At 47.1% G+C, this 26,751-nt stretch overlaps 1 protein-coding gene across 1 annotated transcript; it reads left to right on the top strand.

Moving 5' to 3' along the window:
* Positions 1-7: 7 nt before the first annotated feature.
* Positions 8-22,424, top strand: ADAMTS15 (ADAM metallopeptidase with thrombospondin type 1 motif 15). Its single transcript, XM_006905788.3, has 8 exons — positions 8-964; positions 10,913-11,045; positions 11,536-11,703; positions 11,946-12,229; positions 17,475-17,652; positions 18,712-18,893; positions 19,002-19,177; positions 21,071-22,424. The coding sequence occupies exons 1-8, from the start codon at positions 8-10 to the stop codon at positions 21,843-21,845; spliced, it is 2,853 nt and encodes a 950-aa protein (XP_006905850.1). The 3' UTR covers positions 21,846-22,424.
* The last annotated feature ends 4,327 nt before the right edge of the window (positions 22,425-26,751 follow it).

Below are 26,751 nucleotides of genomic sequence, written 5' to 3' on the forward strand. Positions count from 1 at the left end.
CGGCGCCATGCTTCTACTAAGCATCTTAACCCTGACTCTCGCCGCGGGAACTGCGGGCGGCTCAGAGTCAGAGCGGGAGGTGGTGGTGCCCATTCGACTGGACCCGGACATCAACGGCCGCCACTACTACCGGCGCGGTCCAGAGGACCCCGGGGATCAAGGGCTCATTTTTCAGATCTCAGCGTTTCAGGAGGACTTCTATCTACACTTGACACCGGATGCTCAGTTCCTGGCGCCCGCCTTCTTCACTGAACATCTGGGCGTCCCTCTTCAGGGGCTCACCCGGAGCGCTCCAGTCTTGAGACGTTGCTTTTACTCTGGGGACGTGAATGCCGGTCCGGATTCGTTTGCTGCTGTGAGCCTGTGCGGCGGGCTACGCGGAGCCTTCGGCTACAGAGGCGCCGAGTATGTCATTAGTCCACTGACCAACGCCAGTGCGCCCGCGGCGCACCGCAACAGCCAGGGCGCACATCTCCTCCAGCGGCGGGTCGCCCCCGGCGGGCCTCTAGGAGATCCTACCTCTCGTTGCGGGGTGGCCTCAGGCTGGAACCCGGCCATCCTGCGGGCCCTGGACTCTTACAAGCCTCGGCGGACGGGTTTAGGGGAGAGTCGCAGCCGCCGCAGGTCTGGGCGCGCCAAGCGCTTCGTGTCTATCCCTCGGTACGTGGAGACACTGGTGGTAGCAGATGAGTCAATGGTCAAGTTCCACGGTGCAGACTTGGAGCATTATCTGCTGACGTTGCTGGCCACGGCGGCTCAACTCTACCGCCATCCTAGCATCCTCAATCCCATTAGCATCGTCGTGGTCAAGGTGCTACTTCTTGGAGACCGCGACGCGGGGCCCAAGGTCACCGGCAATGCGGCCTTGACGCTTCGCAACTTCTGCGCCTGGCAGAAGAAGCTGAACAAAGTGAGTGACAAGCACCCTGAGTACTGGGACACCGCCATCCTCTTCACCAGGCAGGTGAGTTGATCTGTCACCTCTTTGGACTGAGATAGCTTCATTTTTTAGGGTCACCGACCCTAGCTCTCCAAATGCCCTTTATTCTGACCAATGCCCCCGAGTTTAAATTTCGTTGATCTCTTCCTAGTCTCATTTTGAATATTCTAGGGAGAGCCCGCTTCTACCCTCAGCAGAGCTCTAGCTCACGTGTGTCTGGATACACGTGGCCAGTCGGGGAGAGCCTTCTCCTTCAGAAGGTGTTGGCCTGGCTTGGCCAATCAGCACCTCCTAGATCAGGCGCTGAGGGGCCGGAACCCAGGAAGTTGCCGCCCAGAAGCCGCAGTTTGTCTCCAAAGCGGATAGGAGGCGCTCTGACGATGGCTTTGGATAGGGCGGGAGACGTCAGCTCCTTTCTATGGGGGCGTCAGAGTCCATTCAGACACCTCCTCCCAGGTTTCCTCCCTCTGTTTGTAGAACTGGAAGGTGATCCAAACCGCCCAGGTCAGCGCCAGGCTGCATTTCTCATGGGTAACATGTTCAGTTATTCTCTCTGTCCTGGGTCTGGGATATTTTGTGGGTTGCAGTGAAAGGACAGATGGAAGTACCAGGATCACTCCCTCCTTCATTGCTGTTTCTCTTAAACTCTTTTGTGCTGGGCCTGTCTTCTCTTTGAGGGGCTTCCAGTCCATTCAGAGCAGGCAATCTAGTTAGGGCACCTGTGTGGAGCCTGGAGTTTCAAGTGGAGTTTCCCTGGGAGCTGAGTTGGGAATATCACTTTCAATTTTCCCATGTCCTTGTTGGCAGAGGGTGACCTGTCTGCCTTGTTGTATGCTGTGGAGCAGAGTAGGCAAGGTTGTTTATGACCCCAACTCACTGAAACTTCCTATGACCACTCCTAGCTGTAGGGCTCCAGCTTCTGCCGCTGGCAGTGTGGAAGTGGTACGAACTCAATAAAGAGCATCTAGAGACCCTAGCTACAGGGTTGGCAAGATACTGAATATTGGGATTAGAAAGATGGTCAGATCAGAAAAGCAGATAAGAAAAGCAACTCTGCCTTTTGCTATGGATCTATGAGAATTTAGATTTGTAAATGGAGGAGTGGTGTTTTGGAGTTTTGTAATTTATCAGATACTGGAGACTGGGAGGAAAAAGGGCATCCACATGACTTGCTTCCTCTGATTTTGGGGGCTGAGACTTGAATGTGTGCCATGCTCTTGTTTTGTTATTCTAACCACAGCATTCTGGGGATGGCACAGAATCCATGGTTACCTGTGGGGCTCTGAATCTCTACTGCTTCCAAATGGCCCCTCGAAGCTGGACTGGTGCACACAGGGCTGGAGCTGGCGTCTTCCACACTAACCCATTTGGCACAGCTAGTCTCTTTCTGGAGTTGAACTTCCTCTTTTCCCAGACTTCTCCTCCCACCACCTGGTTTCTCTAGGGAGGTCTTTGGCCTGCGTCTGTTTCCTTGCGCTTATTCTTCCAATTGAGGTCTGTAGAACTGCCACCGGCTGGCCCCTACAAGTCATGGGGAAACTACAAAAGAGGTGTTCAACCTCTGCACACACACCAACTTGGCAGTCAGATTGCTGGGGGAAAAAAAGCAAAAGCCGAGAACAGGATATCTTAATGGGCAAAGCATCTGTTGTCCATCCGCTACCTGGGATGCCCCTGTGGAGGTCACTTGCTGGCTCTAAAGTATCAGACCTCAGTCTCTGTTGCCTAGTGGCTAGGCTGACTTTTGGAACCAGCCCTAGAAAGAAGACTCCTGCTGGGAATATGGGCCATGACATCAGAAGAATCTGCCTTTTGAGGAAGAAGCCATCAAACAGCGTGACAGCTTCTGTTTGTCAGTGGTGTGTGCTGGACCCCCAGGGGGCTGCGTCGACCATGCATAATGGGTACAAGATGTATGACCACTTGGATTAGAAGCAGCGATGCACAAGATGTGACTTTTAGAAGCCGTCTTTCTCTTAGATGTCTAGAGGGCAAAACCAGAAAGAGGGGAGGTTGTGTTGGCAGCTCCATCCTTCAAGTATGCTTTAGAGTAAACAGCACTCCCTCGCCTCCTTGCCAGGACAGACTTCAGGGCCTGCTGCATTCTCAGAGTCTTAGGAATTGCTCATTCCTGAACTCCCTTAGGAAGGTACAGTATGTGATGAGAACATGCGTGCACAGCTGCTCTTTCTAGACTAGGGCAGATGTGGTTCCCGGAGATGTGGTCTCCGGGAACCTGGAGGAGTCTTCTGCTACTCTCCAACATAAGAGGGACTTTTGTTTTACTTTGCAAGGGTCAGTAGTAATCCTTTAAGTCAGATGTATGAGCTGCTCTGCTTAAATCTGGTTTATTATAACGTTAGTATAATTGATGCATTTCAAACTAAAATTTGGATATATATTATACATCTGTTACACACACATATAACAAATATGTAGTTTATTTGGATAAGAAGTTTTTAGAAATGTGCTTACTTTATAAATCACCTTTCATCTATATGGGATCGGGAACTGATGGACACCTTTAGAGTCACCTATTTCTTAGTTCCCCCAGAGAAATCTGAAACATGGCTAGTAATTTTTTCTGACTAATCATACTCTATTTGTGGTTTCCACAGGGAGGAAGCAGTTAGGAAGGGGTTGGGCTTGTTCCCTTACAGCTCCAGGTGTTAGGGGTACCAGAGAGGAGAGCAGCACTGGAGCGCCCTCTTCCACCTACAGAGCCGCAGTGCATGAAAACGATTTTGGGCCAGGCTATGGGGAGATGCTGATGTCTTCCCTTGGCAGGCAGAGGGAGGGGTGTGGGGTGTTGAAATCAAAACACTGTGAAGACAAGACGCAGGGAGTATTCTTTACTGTGCACAAAGGAGAAAAAATTGATCATATGACAAGTATTTTGACAATTTGTGAAGTTTACTTAAAGATTCAGAAAAAGTTCATGTTTCTAGAGAAAGAGTGCACATTTGATTTTGCAAAGCGATCAGCTTCCAGCCTCATAACAGCAGGGTGAGGTCAGCACAGGATTGGAACCAGGACTGTGGAGAAGTAGAGCCAGTCTTTCTGGGTGGACAGTTATTTCTATGAAGAGAAAAATTTCTGTGGCTTCTAGTTGCATTGGGCAGCAGGAGCCAATATTTCATGCTGAGACTCAGTAGGACTGTGTTTCCCCATCTTCTCTCTTCAGGGTCCAATGCTTCTGCTGTTTGGGTAACTTTGTGATAGGCTGGCTTTCATTAATTTATTCATCCTTTCTTTTAATGCTTATTGAGCATCTATTATTTTCAAGAACTATCCAAGGCTGCAAATACTGATATTAGTAAGATATATCCTCTGGCTGCCAGGAATTCACTATGTGTCAGGTAGCCCAACAGGAAGACAGCTTATTTCAATATGGTATGTTAAGTGCCCTGGGGGAGGCTTGACCCCTCCACTGTTGGAAGCACAGTGGGGTATCATTCTTCTTAGCTTGGAGAAAGGCACTGAGGGACAGTGGGGTGTCATTCTTCTTAGCTTGGAGAAAGGCACTGAGGTGGGGAGCTGGTGGTGATGGGGAAGGAAGCTTGTTGTCTACCTCGTAGAAGCCCTTTTCTCTATTTGACCATGTTTTGCTTTTGTGACATTTCCTCCTTTAGACTGACTTTGTTTTCTTAGGATTTATATAATTTGTGGTTTTTCTGACTGCTATTCCTTCATTCAGTTTATTTCCTCTGTCGGGCTTCGTATCACTTTAAGTCGTTCCTTTGTCCTCTTCTTTCCCTGTATTCTTCATGCTCTCCTCTTTCTCTTTTGGGGTTATTGAGGCAGGCTCTTTGTCACCTTTCCCTTCTCTTTGATTTTCTTCATTCATACTTTCACCTTTCCATCTCTCACAAGCCCAAGCTTGGGGTTTCTTGTTTGGGCCTTGAACACATTTATATCTTTTGGGAGGATATCTTCTAAGCTATCCAGAGTGGAACAGCATTCTGGAACCTCTTTTGAAATAGAAGTCATTCTTTCTATAAGAAACTAGTTGCAATATGGCAGTGAAATTTAGTGTTCAGGTAAAAAATAAAATGTTAAAAAATAAAATGATAATATGTATTTTATAGATATCTCCCAATGCAGTAAAAAGAATCATAATTTTATCAGGATCTTTTTTTGAAGTTAGACCTTGGAAGATATTAACAGAGAGGGGCATTTGTAGATTTGGTGTTTAATGTTTTGTGAATACCACTAAAAGGAAACTCAATACCACTCCTTCTGGGAGGAAGGTGTGGGGAGAAGAAAGAGTAGAGTAGGATTGCTCCCTGACTTGTAGGGTGATTCTTCTTCTTCCTCCTTTCTTACTTACATCAAGTAAGTCAGCCAATGGTAATGCACACTGGAATCTTTCTTTTAAACACTGGTTTAGTCAAGAAGGCAAATGGGGTTTTCTCCATCCTTAGGTCTTGCTTTTCTTCTTCCATCGAACCTCTCTTCAGTTGTATCGCTCCGCACTTACTTTCACCTCACCTTGACTCCTGGACTTGGTCGCTTGGCACAATGGGAAGAACACAGGCTTGGAGTTGGGCAGAGCTGAGTGTTAAAACTTGCACTTTTAGCAACTCACATTGAATGAATTGGCTACTTCATCCATAGAATGAGGATAATGGCAATGATGGTAACTAACTTAAAAGGTCATTGCAAGGATAAGTTACCAAGTGTTCTAGTATAGGCACCCGGTTAATGGCCGCTGTTATCATCACTACCTTAGTAGTTACTCAGTACATTAGTCCCCTCTTACCTATGGTTTCAGTTACCTGAGGTTGACCAGTTCCAAAATTATTAAGTTGAAACTTCTAGAAATAAATTATTTGTTTGTTTGTTTATTAGTTTATTTATTTATTTATTTATTTATTTATTTATTTATTTATTTATTATTATGCTACTATTCTGAGTAGCATGATAAAATCTCGTGAGTCCTACTCCCTCTGCCCAGGATATGAATCATCACTTTGTCTGGATTCTCCATTCTGTAGACTTTCCCTGTCCACTAGTCACTTAGTCACTCTCTGGGTTAGCAGGTCGACTGTTGCAGTATTGCAGTACCTGTGTTTAAGTAACTCTTATTTTACTTACCCCAAAGTACAAGAGTACTGATGCTGGCAATTTGGGTATGCCAATGAGAAGCCATAAAGTGCTTTAGGTGAACAGGTGAGTACAGTACAATAAGATATTTTGAGAGAGAGATAGACTACATTCAAATAACTTTTAGCCTAATTTAGAAATTAAACTTTCACATAGGTATGTATAGATTTCGGTACTATCCTTGATTTCAGACATCCACCAGGGGGTTCTTGGAAGGTATATCCTGTGGATAAGGGGGGACTACTGTATATGTTTGTTTTTGCTGAATGATTACCTACAGGTCCTTTGCCAGAATTTACATTTGGGATAAACTTGTTCCATTGCCCTTGTAAGTTTACTTAACACTTGTCTGATGACATATTCCTGTTTTTGTGTGGAAACTATGGACTCCAGCATATGCCAGTCCCAATGAACTGTAAGCTCCTTTAAAGCGGGATGTCTTTACATCTTTGTTGCCCTCCGATGGGCCCCTGCACACCATTGTTTAGTATATGTTTTCGAAAGGAAGGTGCTGACATAATGAGAGGACTGCATGTAGCTACGGGTGCTGAGGCAGTTTGGGAATCATTAACCGACATTGTTTTAGGCTGTCAGGCTGCAGGGTTGAGAGAGGGAGTCTTAGGTTCTTCTGTCACTTCATCTTGGCTCTTTGCCTGAGGTTTTTCCCTGGAGAAAAGAGGAGCCCCGGTGAAGAGCCAGCAGGCAGGGCAGACAGCAGGGATGGGATCAGTGTGTCAATGCAGGTGTGGGGCATGGAGCCAGGGGCTTACTCATCTAGGGAGGCAGTGTAGACACTTCTCTAAGAGCACTCTTGGCACTTAATCCTGCCATTCTCCTCTCCTCCGGCCTTTCCCCACTCAGAGACCAGCCTGTGCTCTGGGGGATAGGGGTATGGCGTGGATAACCTTGCCCTCTGGAGATTCCCCAGCCCATTCATTCTTGGGGTACGTGTGCACCGGAAACAGTATGGACTGGTGGGAAGAGCTCAGCTTTGAGGCTGCACTGCCTGGATTTCAACCTTCCTGCGGCCTCTCCCTCTCTGCCTAACCTGGGCTCACTGTTTGACCCTGGCCTAGTTACTTATCTTCTCTGGGTCTCATCTGTAAGATGGGGCTTCCTAATGACATCTCCTTCAGAAAGCTGTTGTGAGGATTCAAAGAGCTAATAAAGATAAAGCTCTTAGAACAGTGTCTGGCACAGAGTAACAACTCAATAAATGTTAACCGACATTGTTTTAGGCTGTCAGGCTGCAGGGTTGAGAGAGGGAGTCTTATATTTGATATGTACCCCCTCTTGAACTGGTGATTTTCAGAGAAGTTTGCTCTTCCTGACAGCTTTGGGTTCCTCTTATCTGCATTGAGGTAGTTCTTATTTTGGTTACCTCAGTCTCTTGCTATGATAGCATTTGTACATCTTGAAGGGTTTGTATTCCGTGAAATTGAATCTGCTGATAGAAGGTATAGGGCATGTTATCTTCTTCTTCACCAGGCATCCTTAGTCATGTTGCCCTGACACTGAAGTGCTAGAGTTTTTTTTTCTCTTCTGGCAAAGCAAGGTCCTCCCATTCTTGGGGATTATAAACAAGTGGATTTTGGGTTAGATGGGGAAATATAGTGATGCATGACAAGAGATTCAGATGGGAAACAAGTTAAAGGGACAGTATTACTACTAGTGCAGATGGTTCTTACCAGTAATTATGACATCCTAACTAGTGTGGTGCAATTCAGACCAAAGACCAATGCTGGCCTTGGTGTTACAAGGCATGGATTCAGGACCACATTCTTTACCAACTAGCCATGTAGTCTTGGGTGAGTAATCTGAGTTCACTGAGCCTCAGTTTGCTCATCTGTGGAAAGACGGGATGGCTCTGAAGTTCTGTGAGTATAATATTGAATGCTATGATGTGGCCGTGAACATGGGCACTGGCTCACATGCCAGGAGTTCAATGTGAGCAGGAAGTCAGCTACCTGAGAACACATCTATCTTCTGTTAATGTGCTTGAATTTTGTGGGTCTCGTACTGCTGGAAAATATTGAGCACCCCAGTACATGACAGGAGAAATGAGAGGAGATGGGAAGGTGGTCTGTAGGGAAGACAGCTGGTGGTAGTCATGGTGGGCATGTAGAGAGCAACCTTGGTAAAATGGATCCAGCTGCTGCAAGGTGTTATCTATCTATCTATCTATCTATCTATCTATCTATCTATCTATCTATCTATTTATTTATTTTCAAACCCCATGATTTCAAATCCAAGCCTAAATTATTTTATAGAAAGGGACAGCTAGAAGAGAATAACTCAGGAGGATTAGGTTCTTAGCTAAGATGATTCTTGGGACATCTGGAAAAGCAGCTGTCATCTGGAAAAGGAGAAATGACGAATCATCAGAAGCAGTGAGGCAGGTAGGGGCTGTGCTGTGAAGTGCCTACACCTTCCAAGCAGAAAGAACCAGAACAGTTTCTATTTCTGGAGACAAGAGCCAGAGCTGAAGAGGTTAAAGCAGCCTGCGTGTATCTGAGTTCATTCCAGAAGGGTGGAGACCTTCATTGCCACAAACAAGGCCCCGATGGGCCCCGCACATTGCCTGCTGACATTCACAGGACTAAGGCCCAGCGAATCCGACTGGCAGAAGAGGAGCAGGCAGAGCCTCTGACCCCAAACAGCTGCATCTTCTCCCAGTGAAGACACTGGTTGTTACCGTAGAATTGCTCTCAGCTATACCCTGACCCTCAGAAAATTTGCCGGCTCTTTCCTTGTTCCTTTCATTTGATCTAGGGAAACTGGATTTCTTGATGGAAAGAACAGGTTGCTTCTGGCCAGGAAGGGCCTGCAGCTGCATGTCTTTGCTCCAGAGAGAGTCCACCCTCCCTGAGAGGAAGGAGGCTTTTGGCTTTAAGGACCTCTTAGCCACAGAGGCGCCTGCCGACCAGCTGAGTTCCAGTGGTTGCCTAGACCGCGGTCTGAGCTCCCCATCTGCTCTAGTCATTTCTGATGAGCAGAGGAGGATAAGACTCTGAACTTCCACGTGGGTAACCTTCACTTTCTGTGAGTTAGTTTTATCCTACACAACATGGGTCAGGGGACAATATCATCCTCAGGGTGTTTCCATTCTAAAAGTATATCAGTCTTTGTGTTCTTTTTATAACCTTGAAGACCAGAAGGGGCTGAGCACCTGGGATTGGGGAAGGAGCAGAGACTTAAGGCACTGGTACAGTCTGGGTTCTAGGTGAGAACTGGCCCATCACCAGAGGAGGAAATTGAGGCCCTGGGGAGAGAAGTGACTTGCCTAAAGTCACACATCTACTTAAGTGATGGGACCAGGACCAGAATCTAGACTTCTCAGTTCTTATTCCTGTGCCCTCTCTCACACGCAAGGCCAGCAGTGAGTGGACGTGGCGGCCCCGGGGCAGTGTAACATAGGCTGTGACCACCTGGCTAGAGTTTTCAGAGGCTACAGCCTTAGTGGGGATCTTGTACTCTAGTGTCCAGGGACATATGGGCCCCATTGCCCACCCCGCTTCCTTATGTCCTGCACTAACCTTTACATAAACATCTTGGCTCCCAGGGGAGAACACACACAGCTCTTTCTTCTGACTGTTAGCTCAGGAGTTGCTGGGCAGTCAGCTGTGATGTGGTAGGAAAGAGCACTGAGTGTCCAATCATACAGACCTTGAGGGTACATTTCTGCCTGACACTTGTACCTGTCTGAGCTTCACCGTCCTTGTGGAAGGTGATAATAATAGTAATTATTCCAGTGGGATGTTGTGACGATTCAATAAGGTCATGTGTGCGAAGTGCACACATGGTGTCATCACTCAATAAGTCATTGTTATGGTTAACTATGATCATGAGTCTCAGTTTCCACCTTCGACAAATGGGTATCATAATATATCTGCCTCCTAAGACTGTTGTGGTGATTAAATGAGGTGATATATGTAATAGTTTCTTGTTAACTGTAAAAGGCTGTGCACATTAAAGACAAGGATGTAATGAGGAGAATGCCAGCATCATCTATTCAACAGTGTCTTATTCTATGTTCAAATCCTGGGCTCTTAAGGTATCTAGATGCATTACTGGCTCATAACACTCAATGAGTTCTTTGAGATATCCACCCCAGGAACCTCATTTTGCCTTTCCATATCCCCTGGAAGTGCATCCTGTCAAGGTGGCTGCTGGAAGCCCTATCTCCTGTTGCAAGAGGGAACTTTCTACTTAGGTCACAATCCATTTAATTTTTTTCCCTAGCAGTCATTGAGCCCATGGTACCCTTGAGCTTCTGTAGCAATTGAGCTGTGCCTGGATAGGGGCTTGTGTCCACCTCACTGCCTCTTCCCAACCCAAAGAAGCTAGATCTGAGGCATGGGAGGGTCCTTGGCCAATGACACTTTGGCTGAGAGTCTGAGCTTAATTCATGGGTGTCCAAGGGCAGTCGCTCAGCCACGACCGAGGCTGCACAGAGCTGACTAAATGGAGAGTGAGCTTGCTTTCCACCCACACCTGCCTCAGTCAGGCAATGACCAGAGCCTCGCCCAGCTGTGGGAGTTGCCAGTGTCCGGTCTGGAAGACCAACTCTATATAAAGCAATGGGCTTTGTAGTTTAATTTTGTACCTCCTAATTTCCTCCCACAGGACCTCCCTGGATAGAGTTTATGAGCCACAGAGCTTTCTTTCTGAAATTTTCTCTCTCAGCTTGGGTCTATTCCTTGAATAACCCCACAACCCTCTGGAAAAAAGGGCTTGGCTGACAAGGTGCTGTGCCTGGTTAGGCTTATAATGAGGATGAACTGGAATGCTCTTTCTTCCTTCCAGGTCCTTTCTGTTACTGCCTCTAACTTCTGGCTGTCTTCTGCTTCTCCCTTGTCCTGGCAGGACCTGTGTGGAGCCACCACCTGTGACACTCTGGGCATGGCTGACGTGGGTACCATGTGCGACCCCAAGAGAAGTTGTTCAGTGATCGAGGATGATGGGCTCCCATCAGCCTTCACCACTGCTCATGAGCTGGGTAAGTCTGGAAAGGGCTCCTGGATGGGGTAGGAGAGCTCCCCTCCAGAGTCTCTCTGGGATTCACTGGGTAGTTGGCAGGATGTAGACACACATGCATGTCTTTGCTTCCTCATGTCCTGAAGCCTTAGGGATCCTCTCTCAGGGCCAGAATCTTCCTTAGCAATGGCTTTGTTTGATTTTCTCCAATTGCACCAGCCTAGTTGGCTGGTGATATCGTCCGAGAACATTAGCGGTCAGAGTGTCTTAATTGAGCACTAAGAGGAAAGTACATTAAATATACCGCTGTCGTCACAGAGCCCACAGTCTGATAGATGGGACAGAGAACAAGAGAACATGATCTTGGGAACATTTGTGAAGCAATCTATCAATAGGTGGAAATGACCAGCCTGAAAACCACTGACACTAGCTTCCCCAGCTTATCCTCCCCACGCTCACCCCCATGCCTTCTAAACTGCACAGCCCACTGAATCCTCTTGCCTCACCCACAGGCCATGTGTTCAACATGCCCCACGACAATGTGAAAGTTTGTGAGGAAGTGTTTGGGAAACTCCAAGCCAACCACATGATGTCCCCAACGCTCATCCAGATTGACCGTGCCAATCCCTGGTCAGCCTGCAGTGCTGCCATCATCACCGACTTCCTGGACAGCGGGCATGGTAAGCCAGGACGACAGAGGAGGGGCATCAGTGCTGTCACTGCTGGCAGTGCTCACCACTTCTCTGAACCTGTCCACTGTTACCTAAGGTGTGCGTGACCACAAAGAGTTGGGATCTGAAGTGGGTCCATTCCATTGCCCCTTGCTTCATTCTCTGCCTTCCATTTAGGTACTGGGCTAGCTAGCCAAGCCTCACCTTTCTCAGCTCACCCCTAATGAATGAATACCCTTGACTCTCTGCAGGCGACTGCCTTCTAGACCAACCCAGCAAGCCCATCGCCCTACCCGAGGACCTGCCGGGTACCAGCTACACCCTGAGCCAGCAGTGTGAGCTGGCCTTTGGTGTGGGCTCTAAGCCCTGTCCCTACATGCAGTATTGCACCAAACTGTGGTGTACTGGAAAGGCAAAGGGGCAGATGGTGTGCCAGACCCGCCACTTTCCCTGGGCAGATGGCACCAGCTGTAGTGAAGGCAAGTTCTGCCTCAAGGGGACTTGTGTGGAGAGGCACAATCTCAATAAATACAGAGTGAGTATGCTGGAGGGGAGTAGATTCTGGGGGTCTTCACTGAAAACCTGTCCCATCCCAGATTTGCTATGTGGCCATAACTGTATTGCATTGCTATACTGTGCCTCAATTTTCCTGTCTATGGTTCTATCCCCTTCTTAACTCTAAGACTGGAGAGAAAAGACATGATAAGTCAGAGAACTTAATGAGGCCTTAGGCAAGTGGGGAAAGCCCTTCAACCAGAGTGAAGAGTCCCAGCGCTGAGCTCTGCGCCTTGTCTTGGCCCCCAAACTGAACCCTTGATGTTCAGAGTTGCTTACTCATTGGTTCCTTCCTTTGTTTCTTCATCAACTCTTTCTGAGTGTGTTCCATTTCCAGGGACCCCATGGGCCATAGATGAACAAGGCTCAAAGCTAAAGGAAAGCAGACCTCTGGCCAAGCTTCAGTAATTTACTACATCCTGAACCAAGCTTCAGTTTCTGTTGTGATTGTCATTTTTTGAAACTGAAACATAATTGAGCAAAAGTTATTTTTTCCCAATAAATAGGAGTAGTAATCAAACAAGAACAAATTCAAATTTAAAGCCCCAAATATTCTCTGAATATAATAAAAACTTTCTATTCTTCAAGTCTTGGGTTGGGATAGTAAAGGAATTTGTACTTTTCTAGTGAGGAATAAGACTCCCTCCTCTCCCTTGATTCCGGTGAGGATCATCCCTTCCCCACCCTGGCCCGGCTGTGGGAGGGCTTGGCTTGGGGTTTTATGTACACAGAGGCAGTATAATAAAAAAGCATTCACCAAGCTCTTTAGCAATTGCCCTGAGATGGGTGTGGTACAGAATTATGTAATTTTTGGTGTGCTGGGAATATATATTTAATTAAACCTTCAGCCATTTATTAGGCAACAACCCTCTGTGTTCAGGGAACTGTGTAAGATACATTGCGGGTCAGAAAAATAAATAAAACATGGGCCATGTCTCAGAGGGCTCACAGGTTAGTTGGGAAGCTAGAACTGAAACTATAACACAAGATACCAAGAGGTGTTTGCTGTATGTTAAGACAGATGTGTGAAATGTGTCTTGAAAGAATAGGGAATATAGATTAATGATCATTAGAAGGGTTGGAAATAACTCTGATGAAGGGTCAGATTTGAAGAGAGGCTTGAGAGATGAGTAAAGAGAGATGAAGCAGAGTTGGAACAAAGACAGGGAGGAGGGTAAGCTGGAGGGTTGGGTGGATGAGGGCTCTATCAGAATCATCTTTGGAAAGATGGTTTGGGGCTGGATTGCAGTTGTCTTGACCATCAAGATGATGTATTTAGACTAGAAAATCCTGAGGGCAGGCCAGTCATGGTCAGTTTCTGCTCTTGAGAATATGAGTTAGGAGGATAAGGAGATAAGTCAAAAGGATGACAGATATAGGAAAATATGATCCGAGAAGCACAATCTTTTCAAATGTTTTCTAGAATTATCAGTCTATCAGCAGCAAAATCCACTATATTCTTAATCTCTTTTCTGAACAGTCCCTTCATACCCTGCTTTAACTAGCCAGTCACATAGGACACTGCCCTAGTCAGCCAAGGTCAAACACAAAGCTTATCTTGCTAACCACCACAGCCCCCAAGTGACCTCAGTTTGCAAGAGTACCACTCTGACCACCAAGGCCATATTTTCCCAACTCACTCTCTGTAGTGTTTGGACTCTAGCAATTCTTCAATCCCATCTAGACCTATGGTCTATTGATCCAACCATTGTTCCATTACCTCTCAATCCCCTCGTGGCCTCACCAACAACCTCTTTATTGAGCTGGGATTCTGTGGTTCATTGTTAAAATTATTCTTTCACTTACACTTTTGACTCTCATGCCCCTGTCTCTCTTTGTCATACTCATGTGGATAATCTACCACCCTGGGGGAATCCAACTCTCTCACCTACTCGATTATGTCAGTATAGGTGAATATGGCTGAAGAAAGACATGCAATTGTGCTTATTGACCTCAGTTTAAATTCATGATCTGGAAACTTAGGTAGGTCTATAATGCTGCTCAGGAGTCCTATCATATTTATTTCCCTAGTTTGTTCGCTTTCCCAACCTCCTAAACTGTTACTTCACACCTTCACCACCTCTCTCCTCTCATCATCAACCATTTCTTCCTCATTTTCATGTTGCCAGTGACCTTTCTATTTCACTAAGAAAAAAGTAATCAGAAGAGAACTTTTACCAACTTCCACCACTACCTCAACCATCTGACCTGCTTCTGTGCCCATATAATCTTGACAATGGATGAGCTGTCCATGCTCTTCTCTGAGGCAAGGCTTTGTGGTTTGCACTGAAACACTTTCCCCTCTTGTCTATTTGAGGAAAATGCTCTAACAATTCTCATCTCATCTCTCTCTTCTGCATTATCAGATTTTTCCCTCTCCTGAATCATTTCTATCAGGATACAAACTTGCTGTAATTTTTCTTGTCTAAAACAAAACTTCTCAATTTCCTACTTCCTTTCTATATATCTCAGTCTAGTTCTCTGACTCCTTTAACAGCAAAGTTTCTCAAAAGTGTTGTATAAACTTGCTCTGTCCAATTCCTGTTTTGCCATTTTTCTCTGGAGCTCACTCCAATCAGGCTTTTGCTCACGCCATTCCACCAAAATGACTTTTTGTAAGGTCACTAATTGGACTCTACATTGCTAAAGTCAATGATTGGTCATCATTCCTCATGTTACATGACCTGCTAGCAGCATTTGTGTGTCGATCACTCTCTCCTCTGGGAACAAAGTCTTCACTGTCTCTTGGTTTCTTCCTCCTTTACAAACTGCCCCTTCTCAGTTTCCTTTATTAATTTTTTCTCACATTCTTCTTTTCCCAGTGTGGGAGAGCTCCAGGGCTCAGTCCCTAGCCTTCCTCACTATTCACACTAACTTGTTAGGTGATTTCTCTACACTACTGGCTTTAAACACTATTAATATTTCTATGTTGAAGACTCCCACATTACTAACTTCAGCATAGACTTCTTCCCTGAACTATAGACCTGAATGTCCTATGGAATCTTGACATCTCCATCACTTATGATACCTGATAAGCATCATAAACACAACATCTGGGAAGCCAAGCTCCTACTCATCTCCCCTAAACCTTCTTTGGCAACTCCAATTCACATTCAATATCTCAGCAAATCTTGTTGACTCTACCATCAAAAAAGATCCAGGATCTAACTATTTCTTACCACCTCATCTGCTGTCACGTTGGTCCAAGCCACCATCCCCTTTCCCGTGGTATATTACAGTTGCTCCCTGACTGATTGGCTTGCTTCTGATCTTACTTATTACAGACTATTCCAACCATAGCAGCCAGAAGGATCCTTTAAAATATATCAAGTCATGCCACTTCTGGGGCTTTGCCCCTCACTCAGAATGAATGAGCCATATCTGCCTTCATTGCTTGCTTTTCTTGTTCTTGTGACCCTAGAGTACTCTAGGTACTTTCCTCCTCCAGGTCTTTGCACTTGCTCCCTCAGCCTGGAATACTCAAAATACTTCCTTCAGGCTTCTGCATAAACATCACCTCAGGAAATGAGGCCTCTGTGACTCATTATAATACAGAGTACCCTAACTCATCTAGGTCCTCCCCATCTCTCTCCCACCTGCTTTTAACCTCATTTGACACTCTGAGTGAACAAGCTTATTTTAATTGTTTACTTTCTCCTGCTAGGGGTTGCAACAGCGTTGAGGGCAGGAATTTTCTGCACAGGGTGTCAGGCATGTAGTTGGAACTCAACAAATATTTGGTGGATGCACGAATGAATGGCACATTGCAAGAACATGATGAATGTTTCTTGTGGGAATGGGTAGGAAGAAGTGATGCCAAGTAAAAAATGACAGCATTGTCTTGAAGCCAGAGAAACAATATTAAATACTGCAGAGAAACTGGAGAGGACAAGGCCTAGGCATAGACTCTTTCGGTCTTTAGAAGGTCATTGCTGACTGAGAATAGCTTCCATGGTGTGGTAAGGATGAAACCCGTATTGCAAGACCCTGAGCAGAGAGTAGGTGGAAAGAGCAAATGTAGAGGACTCTCTTAGAAGTGAAAGGATGGAATGAGGTGGGGCATCGTCTTAGAAGTGAAAGGATGGAATGAGGTGGGGCATTGGTGTGAGGAGAAACCAGGGCTAAGGGAAAGGGTGTTTTTGTTTTTTTTTTTACAGGATGAAACAGACATGTCGACACAATGAAACAAGAACTATCTGATAGAAGGACAGATAGAATAAATATGCTGAATATACACATAAGTTAAAGTGTTTATACTGCATGTAGCCAGTTCCTGATTAGCTCCATGTGAGTTAGTGGCTTTGGATGATCTGTGACAGCATTTTAATCCCAGGCTTGTACAACAGGGCTGCTTCCTCTATTGCCCAACTGATGTGTGTTCAGGGGATAAAAACTCACTTTACTGTCATCGTAAGAAAAACATAATGAATACTATAACTTTTCTATCTCCTCTCCACCCTCTTAAAAAATAAGACAACACTGCATAATTCACCCTAAATCCAAATAGAGTTCTAAGATTGCTTAATAGTCTTTTATGTCTATCTCCTCTTAGCACAAACATTAGAACTGCTTATACTGCAACTTTTTCAAATTCAACCCCCTAATGAGGTTAAGATCAGTCTGGTTTGATGAAAAGTCTGAATTATAGAACATTTACAGATAAAAATATTCAGATGTCTATGGTCACAAGGTTTATTGGCAAGAATGGGGGCTGGCCATACCTTAGATCCAAAACTCTTGTAAACACACTAACAATAAATATGAAGAAACTTCGAACTAAATGACGGCAAGCACAGTGCTAGGAATTTTCATACATGTTGCATCATTTAAATCTTCCATCTGACCACACGCCTGAGTATCATGGGCCCCATTTTTGCAGATGAAGGACCTGAAACTTAAGGAGGTTTCCCCACTTGCTCAAGACCATCCATGTGGTGAGGGCAGAGGAGACTGTAGAACTTGGCTGCCTGACCCCACAGCCCAAGATGCCTCTCTTTTGAGCGGTCTCATTTATACCGGAGAACAGTTGTCTTGCTAATTAATAGGTTGAAATGTTGTGTGGGCCTTCTGCACACTGATCATTTGTTTTCCCTGGTGATACCAAGTGGATTTCATTCCAGTGGGATGGGACTGTGGAGGCTGTACCAGTGTCACCCTTCTGTATACTTAGGTTGTGGGTGTGGTACCCTGACCTCTGCAAGAGTATAACAGATTATTCCTCACAGGTGGATGGCTCCTGGGCCAAATGGGAGCCCTACGGCCCCTGCTCTCGCACCTGTGGTGGGGGAGTGCAGCTGGCCCGGAGGCAGTGCAGCAACCCCACCCCTGCCAATGGGGGCAGGTACTGCGAGGGAGTGAGGGTGAAATACCGATCTTGCAGCCTCGAACCCTGCCCCAGCACAGGTAAGGAGGGAGAGTAGTGGTGGCCAGGGCCTGGGAAAGGCCATGCTTGTGGTCACAGCTCTCACTCTGGGTGATTCATGGCCACAAAGCTACTGCAGTCAAGATTCTGTGCCTTAGGACAGAGCTTGGGACTGCACAGGTGCTCATTCCTCTGGGGATCATTTCTCTGCCCACTCCCTTGGCAAGGGTGCTTTCTTCAGGATGCTTAGACTTGGGAGGTTAAATGGCTCAAGGGAATGATACACTAGAAGTCCTCTTAGTTAAGTAGTCCCAAGCCCATCTTCATCTAGGAATTCTTCATCCAGGGCCCATGAAGTTAGATGGGAAGAAAATTATATCTATGTTTACTAACCTTTTTTAAATTTAAAATTTAGAATTTCCTTCAATTACAAATTTAGTATTTTTTACTAACCGTTCTATCTAAAATTTAGTATTTCTTTTAAAAAACTACTATAATACTAGTAGTAGCAGTACCAGTGACTTTGCCACCAAGAGAAATCATGGATATTTCATATGACATTTCAGTTGTGGCAGATTTCTTAAAATGCCATTTGTGCTTGTCACTACTTCAAAATGATAGTGGTTATAGACTTGTTACTGAGTCTTGTCATTTAATGTGTTAATAAGGAAACATTTATCATAAACATGTTTCGAAAGATATCAATAGTTGTAAATTGATATAATTGGTATTCTTTGTAGTCTATGTAATTTATTTTATGCATTTATTAACATTCTGAAAATATTTTCAGTAGACTGCTGAAGGGTTCTATAGCGTAAAGGATTAGGATACCTGTTATAGCGGGGGGTTTAAGACCAGATTCCTGGAGAAGGTGGCACAGTACCTGGGAGATGCATTACAATCTGTGCCCTTCATCCTGTGGTCTCAGTCTGCTTTAGTCCTTTGAGATGGGGTGGCTTCAGGCCTGAGGATCACTCAACTGAGGCTGAGGAGGAGCTGTTTAGAGCCACGGGAGGCTGAGCACCCTGGGAAGGCTCTCTCCTTTGCCCCCACCTCGGCCCTTCCCTTTAGCTTCCTGCTCTTGCTTTCTCCCTCCCCAGCCTCTGGCAAGAGCTTCCGTGAGGAGCAGTGTGAAGCTTTCAATGGCTACAACCACAGCACCAACCGGCTCACCCTCGCTGTGGTGTGGGTGCCCAAGTACTCAGGCGTGTCTCCTCAGGACAAGTGCAAGCTCATCTGCCGAGCCAATGGCACTGGCTACTTCTACGTGCTGGCACCCAAGGTGAGCAAGCCTGGGGCAAAGGTCAGAACAGGTTCAAGGTTTTGGGGGAGACAACCCATTTGAGTTAATCCTCTCTCCTTTTGTTTTCCTGTTTTGGGGGCACTGCAGGTGGTGGATGGAACGTTGTGTACCCCTGATTCAACCTCGGTCTGTGTCCAGGGCAAATGCATCAAGGCTGGCTGTGATGGGAATCTGGGCTCAAAGAAGAAGTTTGACAAATGTGGGGTGTGTGGGGGAGACAACAAGAGCTGTAAGAAGGTGACGGGACTCTTCACCAAGCCCATGTGAGTTCTGGGACCCGAAGGGTGAGGCCAGGGTGCAGCGGGGAGAAGGGGTGAGCAGCATTTTGTCCAGGCATTGGAAGCTGGTGTTAGATTGGAATATATGTCAGATCCTGGCCAGTACCCTTGCTGTAGAGGCCACTCACACTCTTCTCTGAGTATGATATTCATTCATTCATTCATTCATTCATTCAGCAAACAAAGATGAATGCAAAGATGAATGCTTGAGGAGGACACCATTTAACAGAGAATAGTTATTCAGGGAGATGGCAGAGAGTTGTTAGGGTCTGTCTAGAGTTCTAGGATAATGGGTTCGATCTCAGTCCCCCATTTTCTGGGTAATGTTGGGCAAGTGCTGCATCCTCTAGAATAATAGATTTCTTTACTTATAAAATGAGCATGTCACTAATATATTTCACGTAGTGCTGCTGTGAAGATTTAGGGAGTTAGTCCAAGTAAAATGCTTCACGTAGTACCTGATGCATAATAAATGCTCTCTAAATGTTTATGATGACGATAACAAAACGTACCTGTGCTGGAGGCAAAATGTGACTGCCTCCCCTTATTTATGAGCCTGAGGCTCTGGCCTTGGGGACCAGATTAAAGTAAGAATGGCACTAAACTATAGAGAGAGGCAGAGTGAGAAGCTAGGACTGAGGGACTCCCCGCTTCCTGGGAGACCTGTGCTGGGATCAGCAGAAAAAATGCCTCCGGGCTTCTTTTAGTCCCAACTCCAGGGCTTGGGGCTCCCCAGCTTGTGCTTTCTGAGGTCCAGCACATTATCTTTTAATTTTTCCAGAGGAATATGCCCCTTTGAAAGTCTTGACCCATGTTCTGGGAGCAGCTGGGGCAGGCAGAGCCTTCGAGGTCTCATTTCAGAGGCAGGTACGGTTGGCTCTGAAAACCTGGGAGTCCAGGTGCTGATGATGGCTGCCCAGGAGCCTTGGCTGAGTAGGCACCCCCACCGCACCCCCTGCCCTGCTTCCTGGTTACAGGGCCCCATGCTGAGCTCTGAAGTGGACAACTTCTCTGGTAGCTTGGACACTGCAGGCAGGTGGTGTCCTAGGCTTTCCTTCACAGGGATCTGTAGTAGGGAGGTCAAGTGAAGAATCAAAGGTTGATATCTCCAGACTTGCTTCGCTGGTTAAATGGCAGGGGTTTCTATTGGAAGGAACCTTTGAAATCAGCTTGTTTAACTGCTCATTGTATAAATGAGGACACCAGGACCCAGAGAGACTGACTTTCTTAAAGCCACCAGGGAGTTGGTGTCCTAGTCAAGGCTTGATTTGGGCCCTTGACTCTAGGGCCAGTCTGCATGAAGGCCTCAGCCCCACTTGGACTCAGGGACTGCAGACTTATCTCTCCTCCCTCTTCCTCTCCCTCCTCATCTTCCTTCTCCAAATAGATCATATCTATTGAGTGCTTACTGTGTGCCAGGTACTATGCTTCATTCTTTATGTGCTGTAGCTGTTTAATCCTAATTACAGTTTGATGAGATATGTATGATTATGAGCTCTATCTATGGGTGAGGAAACTGAGAAGCTAAGTAACTTATCTAAGGCCAACAGTAAGTGTGTGGTAGGGATCCCTCTGACTCCAACACTCTGCTTTTACTCCCATGATAGAATTCACCAGAATATAAATGTATCGAAGGAAAAAGATCATGAGGCAATACAGCCAGCATATTTAGTTTCAGATGACCTGATGACAATCTCCCTTCTGCCTTTCAGCTTGTATGCCTCCATGGTCCTCTGAGGCAGCCTGTTAGTCATTGTTTTCTGTCATCTTCATGACCTACCCCAGGCATTGTGAAAGGGCTATCAGTTATGACTTTAGAGGAAATGAGGTCCTAATGTCCAGGCATCTGTGTAATGCACAATTCTTTTCCTACCACAGGCACGGCTACAATTTCGTGGTGGCCATCCCTGCAGGTGCCTCAAGCATTGATATCCGCCAGCGTGGCTACAAAGGGCTGATTGGAGATGACAACTACCTTGCCCTAAAGAACAGCCAAGGCAAGTACCTGCTCAATGGGCACTTTGTGGTGTCACCTATGGAGCGGGACCTGGTGGTGAAGGGCAGCCTGCTGCGCTACAGTGGCACAGGGACAGCGGTGGAGAGCCTGCAGGCCTCCCGGCCCATCCTGGAGCCCCTGACTGTGGAGGTCCTCTCTGTGGGGAAGATGACACCACCACGGGTCCGCTACTCATTCTATCTGCCCAAAGAGCCCCGGGAGGACAAGTCCTCCCACCCCAAGGATCCCCGGGCCCCCTCCGTGCTCCACAACAGCGTCCTCAGCCTCTCCAATCAAGTGGAGCAGCCGGATGACAGGCCCCTTGCACGCTGGGTGGCAGGCAGCTGGGGGCCTTGCTCCATGAGCTGTGGCAGTGGCCTGCAGAAGCGGGCAGTGGTCTGTCATGGCTCCCTGGGGCAGCGCACAGCATCTGCCTGCGATGCGACTCATCGGCCAGTGGAGATGCGAGCCTGTGGGGACCCCTGCCCAACCTGGGAGCTCGGCGCCTGGTCACCCTGCTCCAAAAGCTGTGGCCGAGGATTTAAGAGACGTTCACTCAAGTGTTTGGGTCATGGAGGACGGTTGCTGGCCCGGGACCAGTGCAACCTGCGCCGGAAGCCCCAAGAACTAGACTTCTGCATCTTGAGGCCATGCTGAATAGGACTATACCTTTCTCTTCCTCACTGTCCACCCCATTGGTGCTGTCGGTGTTCTGGCCAGCTGGAGCTGTGGGCAGAGGGCAGCATCCAGGGGCCCATGCCACAATGTCACCACATCCAGGGAAAAGGATCATGGGTGGGGGTGAGTGGTTCCCTCCTCCTCCCTGGCCTGGGAGGGGAGCTGAGTAACTAATGCACAGTCTACCTCACGCCCGGCTCCTCTGGAGCCCAGTCTCGGGGAGAGGCTGAGAGGTGCGGGTGCTGGGCAAGTGGGTGCTGGGGCTGGGGCCCAGTTTCCAAAGGACCTGGAGGACGGGCACCTCCCAGGCAGAACTTCAGGGACCTTGGCCCCCGTAAGGGAGGCTACAGGCTGCTGGAAGAGCCATGGCCCAGCAGCTTGGCACCCTCAGGTGGCTGCAGGGGGCTCTGAGCCATCTCTGAACAAGGTGCTTTTAGCCCGCTTTCCTTTTCTAACTGACATGGACTGAACAATAAAAATGAGTGGCTGGTGAGCAGGAGCTGAGGGGAGAGTGGGGGTGATATACCTGCAGCCTGGGCCACTCTGTTTGAAAATACATTAATGTAGAGGGGGGTTCTGAGTTTCCTCATCTTCCTTCTACTCTTGGTACTTCCTTAAAGAGCCACCTCGTCTCCCTGTGTCATCCAGGATGCCACACAAGTGGAAGGGTTTTCATGTAGGTGTCCTCTGAGACTTGGCGGGTAGAGATAGGAAGTCAATAGGGAACCTATTGTCTTCTTAAAGAGGGATCCGACTATTGAAAAAGATGCCTAAACTTATAAGGGAAGATGGATTCTGTGGCTAAAGCAAGGAGTTTGAAAAGAGATCTAGAGGGTTCTGCCTGTCACTGGGGCTAGGTTTGAGCTTTGGAAGAATGTCACCTTGGGGTGGAGAGGAGGCCCCAGTTCTGATGGCTTCTTCCTCCAGAGAGACAGGTATAAATTAGGCTGATGCTGTAGGCTCTGCATTGCCTCAGAGAAGCTTCAAGTGGCCATGGTCCTATGCCCACTAAGAGGGCAAGAGGTAAGCCCAGGAGGGCTGGATGCTGAATATCCATGTACCTGCAGGTTGGTCTTCATTCAGACAACTCCATGCAGTTTGGCTTTGGGCATATGTCACATTGCATCCCGATTTCTGCAGTTGGAAAATGGGGTTCACTATTTGCTACCTCTGGCTGTGCTCTCTGGGATCCCACCCTTGTCCCTTCCCCTGGGGCAGTGGTGACCTGGTGCTTCCAGAAGACCTGGATGTTGTCCTCTGTAGGTTGAGCTGCCCAGACACAAAGATGAGCTTGGGTGTATGGCTTCCTGCTCTCCACAACCTGGCCACTCATTGTGGCTCAAAATACAAAGACAGGGTCTCTTTCTTCTGGGTGCCATGGGAACAGGTCAGGAGATACCAAGAATCAATTACTTGACCCAGGAGCCCTTGGCAGCACCAGTAGGAACTGCTGGAGACTTGTCAGTCTCGGAGACATGCTAGGGGAGTAGCAACCAGGGCATTTTCTATATCTCTAAGTGGGAATATGTTTTGGGGTTAGAGATCCTTTGGCCAAGCAGGGTATTTGAGGGTACAACTACCCTAGTGGGTACATGGGAGATTTCTGCTTCCGAGTGTAGGTAATGAGTCCTGGATTTCAGAGAGGTGACATCAGGGCAAGTGTCTTTTATTTGGTTTCCCCTAAGAGTCAGAATCCATAGACCAGCCAGCCAGTCAGCCAGGCAGGCCTCCATGATGGTGTTCTAATCCCAGTCTAACTCTGGGCTGGGCCCTTGAGCAGAGCTCCTACGGCAGGGCAGAGGGTGTGCAGATCTTAGAGGCAGAGCTGCAGTATTCCTGGAAGAGCAAAGTGAGGCAGATTCCTCCTCTGTGCAAGAGTGAACACTGCGGGGCTGCAGGGCACAAAGAACCCGGGGTGCCAGGCCAAATGCGGGTCCCGCTAGCCGACGACAGCACTGCGCCCTGTGCTTGGTGCACCCATCCTCGGTGAGGATAGGGTGGCATGGGGGCTGTGCAGAATGGGCCAGGGAATGGGGCGGGTGGGAAGGGAGCTGCCATCAGTGGGGGTGCCTGGTCCCCTAGCAGAGTGGCTTTATAAATCATTTCAAGGGGGACAACCAATCTTGTTCTTAACACAAGCTGGTCTTAATGCTCTTTTCTGTCATGATGTTTTTCTTTTTAATTTTTTTTCCTTTTTAAAAGAAGTATGACTAAGACAACTTGAGAGGTTTGTCCTATCTTTAACCATTTCACTAATCCCACCATGCTATCCAAGGCTGAGCAGAAACAAGCCTCAAGGCACAGGTTTTTGGTGATGGAATAAAACAGTTAAGATGGCATCTAATGTCTATGGGAGGAGAGGAACATTGTGAGGGCTCCAGCAACTTCTTCTGTGGGGTGTGGACCAGAAAGGATCTGGGCTTAGGAGCCCCCTGCCTCCTCTGCCCATTGTGTGCACTGATTGAAGGAGTTCAAACTTCTGGGCCTTGCCATACTGGAGTGGGAGCTGAGGACAGGTGGAGAGACTTGAGCGTTGCCAGCCTGGGAGTTGGCTCTGGAAGGCACTAGACACTGATTTATAGAGCTCCCCTGTTTTGTGTTTGGTTCTTTTGCATTCCATATACTGCAGAAGGATGGCAGGACCTGGTGGGCTGTGTATACTGTGTATACATGGGGGCTGGCTGCTGCGGGGACAACAGCCTACTCCTAATAAAGTTGTAAGTATTTAAAATCCGTGTCCTGCCTCTGTGACGTCATCTCATCTATGAACACTTTCCCTATATCTACTGAATACCCGCCATGTGCCAGCCATGGTGCTAGGGGCTACGATACAACAGTGACTAGGATAGAAACAGCCCTATTTTGTGCAGCTAGCTGAGGAGACAGAGCAAACAAGTCAAAGGCGAAGAGAAAGGAAAGTGGCAGATGTGGTAAGTGCCAAGAAGAGATGAAGTGACGCTAAGAAGGAGAACTGCGGTCTGGGTGTGTGTGGGTGTATGGGGTAGAGTGACCAGGGAAAGCCTGGTCGAGAATGGGACACAGCCCAGTTGAAGGGGGATGGGAACCTTTCATCAGGAGAGTAGTGGTCTGGGGCTTGGGGGCCAGATGGAGCGGGTGCACAGGAGGGCCTGAGAGAGAAGGCCTCTGGGGCTGCACCGTGGTGAGGGAGTGAGGCACAGGAGAGCCAGAGGGTCCATCATGCAGAGGAAGCCAGACACCTGCCTTAGGAGGAAACCCCAAATTTCCTGAGAGAAAGTTTCATTTTGTTTGGAGAATGTTTTTCACTTCAGATATCAGTTTTGTTTTGGTCTGACGATATTAGCAAGTAGACATGCAGGGAAGGGGTGGGATGTGTTTCAAATAACAAACCAGCTGGGAATCGGAGACTGGATTAGTCTCGGATCTGAGATTCTCTCTTGGAATCCTATTTCCTTTCTTCGAAGTGAGAAAGCTAGATTTAATATTTAATGTTCCTTTAGGATACTTCTCTAGCTTTAACAGCCTGGGTTTCTAGGTATAGTTATGGTTTAAACTTTAGTAGATGATTATTTGGTATCGGTTGCTGTTTAGAGAAGAAGGGGCTTCCTCATCCTTTCCTTCAGGGAGAGGCGGGGATGACTTCTTCAGAAGCCAACTGCAGACTGAAAGGAATCCAAGGTGAAGGGTCCAGAGCGGGGGCTTCGACACAGTTTCTGTACTTGATAGAAGGTTCCGGTGGAAGGAGGAGCTAGCCAGGAAAGCCCACTTGACATGATGATCTAGATGGAAGGAATCTGGAGGGGTTCAGGTTGATGTCTAAGCTAGAAGTCAGCAACTGTTAAGATCTTTGCAAAATTACTCAAAACGCTGTCACATTCCTGGTCTTATTATTTTGTTATCCCTTCTGTTTTCCATTATAGCAATTGCCAGTAAAACCTTTCTAAGGAAAAGTTCCCATGGGTTGGTTTAGGGGTAAAGGAAAACTTTCTCTTCTTACAACACTCTTGACACCAAATATGTTGTTTTTTTCCCCCATGCCAACCAACTTTCCAGCTCTCTGGACACCGACTGGGTGTCCTATAATTTAATTTACTTCTGACACTAACTAGCTAGAATGAGGGCTCAGTCCCACAAAGCTGCCCTCTCTACAGACATCAGTCACAAGTAATGGGTTCCCAGGATACTCATGCTTCTAACCGATTTAGCTACAAAGTTGAGAGTTCCCGCCATCCCCCCTCATGGAGGATAATTTGCCGGAATGGCTCACAAAACTCAAGGAAACATTTATTTATGTTTAATAGTTTATTATGAAGGATATGATAAAGGATACAGATGAACAGCCACCTGAAGAGATACTTAGCACGAAGACCAGAAGCGTTCTGAGTGCAGGAGCTTCTGTCCCCGTAGAATTGGGGTACAACACCCTCCCTGCACGTGGATGTGTTCACCAATCCCGAAGCTCTCCAAACCCTGCAGTTCAGGGATTTTTATGAAGACTTCCTCAGTGAGCATGATGGATTGTTAACTCAATCTCCAATCCCCTCCCCTTCCCAGAGGATGAGGGAGTGGGGCTAAAAGTTCCAAGCTTCTAATCACAGCTTGATCTTTCTGGTGATCAGCTCCCACCCGGGGGCCACCCAGGAGCTCACCAAGAGTCAGGTCTTTAGAACGAAAGACACGTCTATCACCCAGGAAATTTCAAGGGTTTTAAGAGTTCTGTATTAAGAAGGAGGGGAGCAGAGATCAATATATATATTTCTTATTATGTCGGAGCAAATATAAGAGGAAGGAGAGGAACTGGGTCCTACCTCAGGAGAGCTCCAAGTAAGGTAATGGGGTAGCAATTTACACTAAAGCCGTCTGGAGCAGACAAAACTGCCTGTCTTTTTAAGCATTCTGGAGAAGG

This window comes from Pteropus alecto, unplaced genomic scaffold (assembly GCF_000325575.1).
Source record: "Pteropus alecto unplaced genomic scaffold, ASM32557v1 scaffold210, whole genome shotgun sequence".
Lineage (NCBI taxonomy): Eukaryota > Metazoa > Chordata > Mammalia > Chiroptera > Pteropodidae > Pteropus > Pteropus alecto.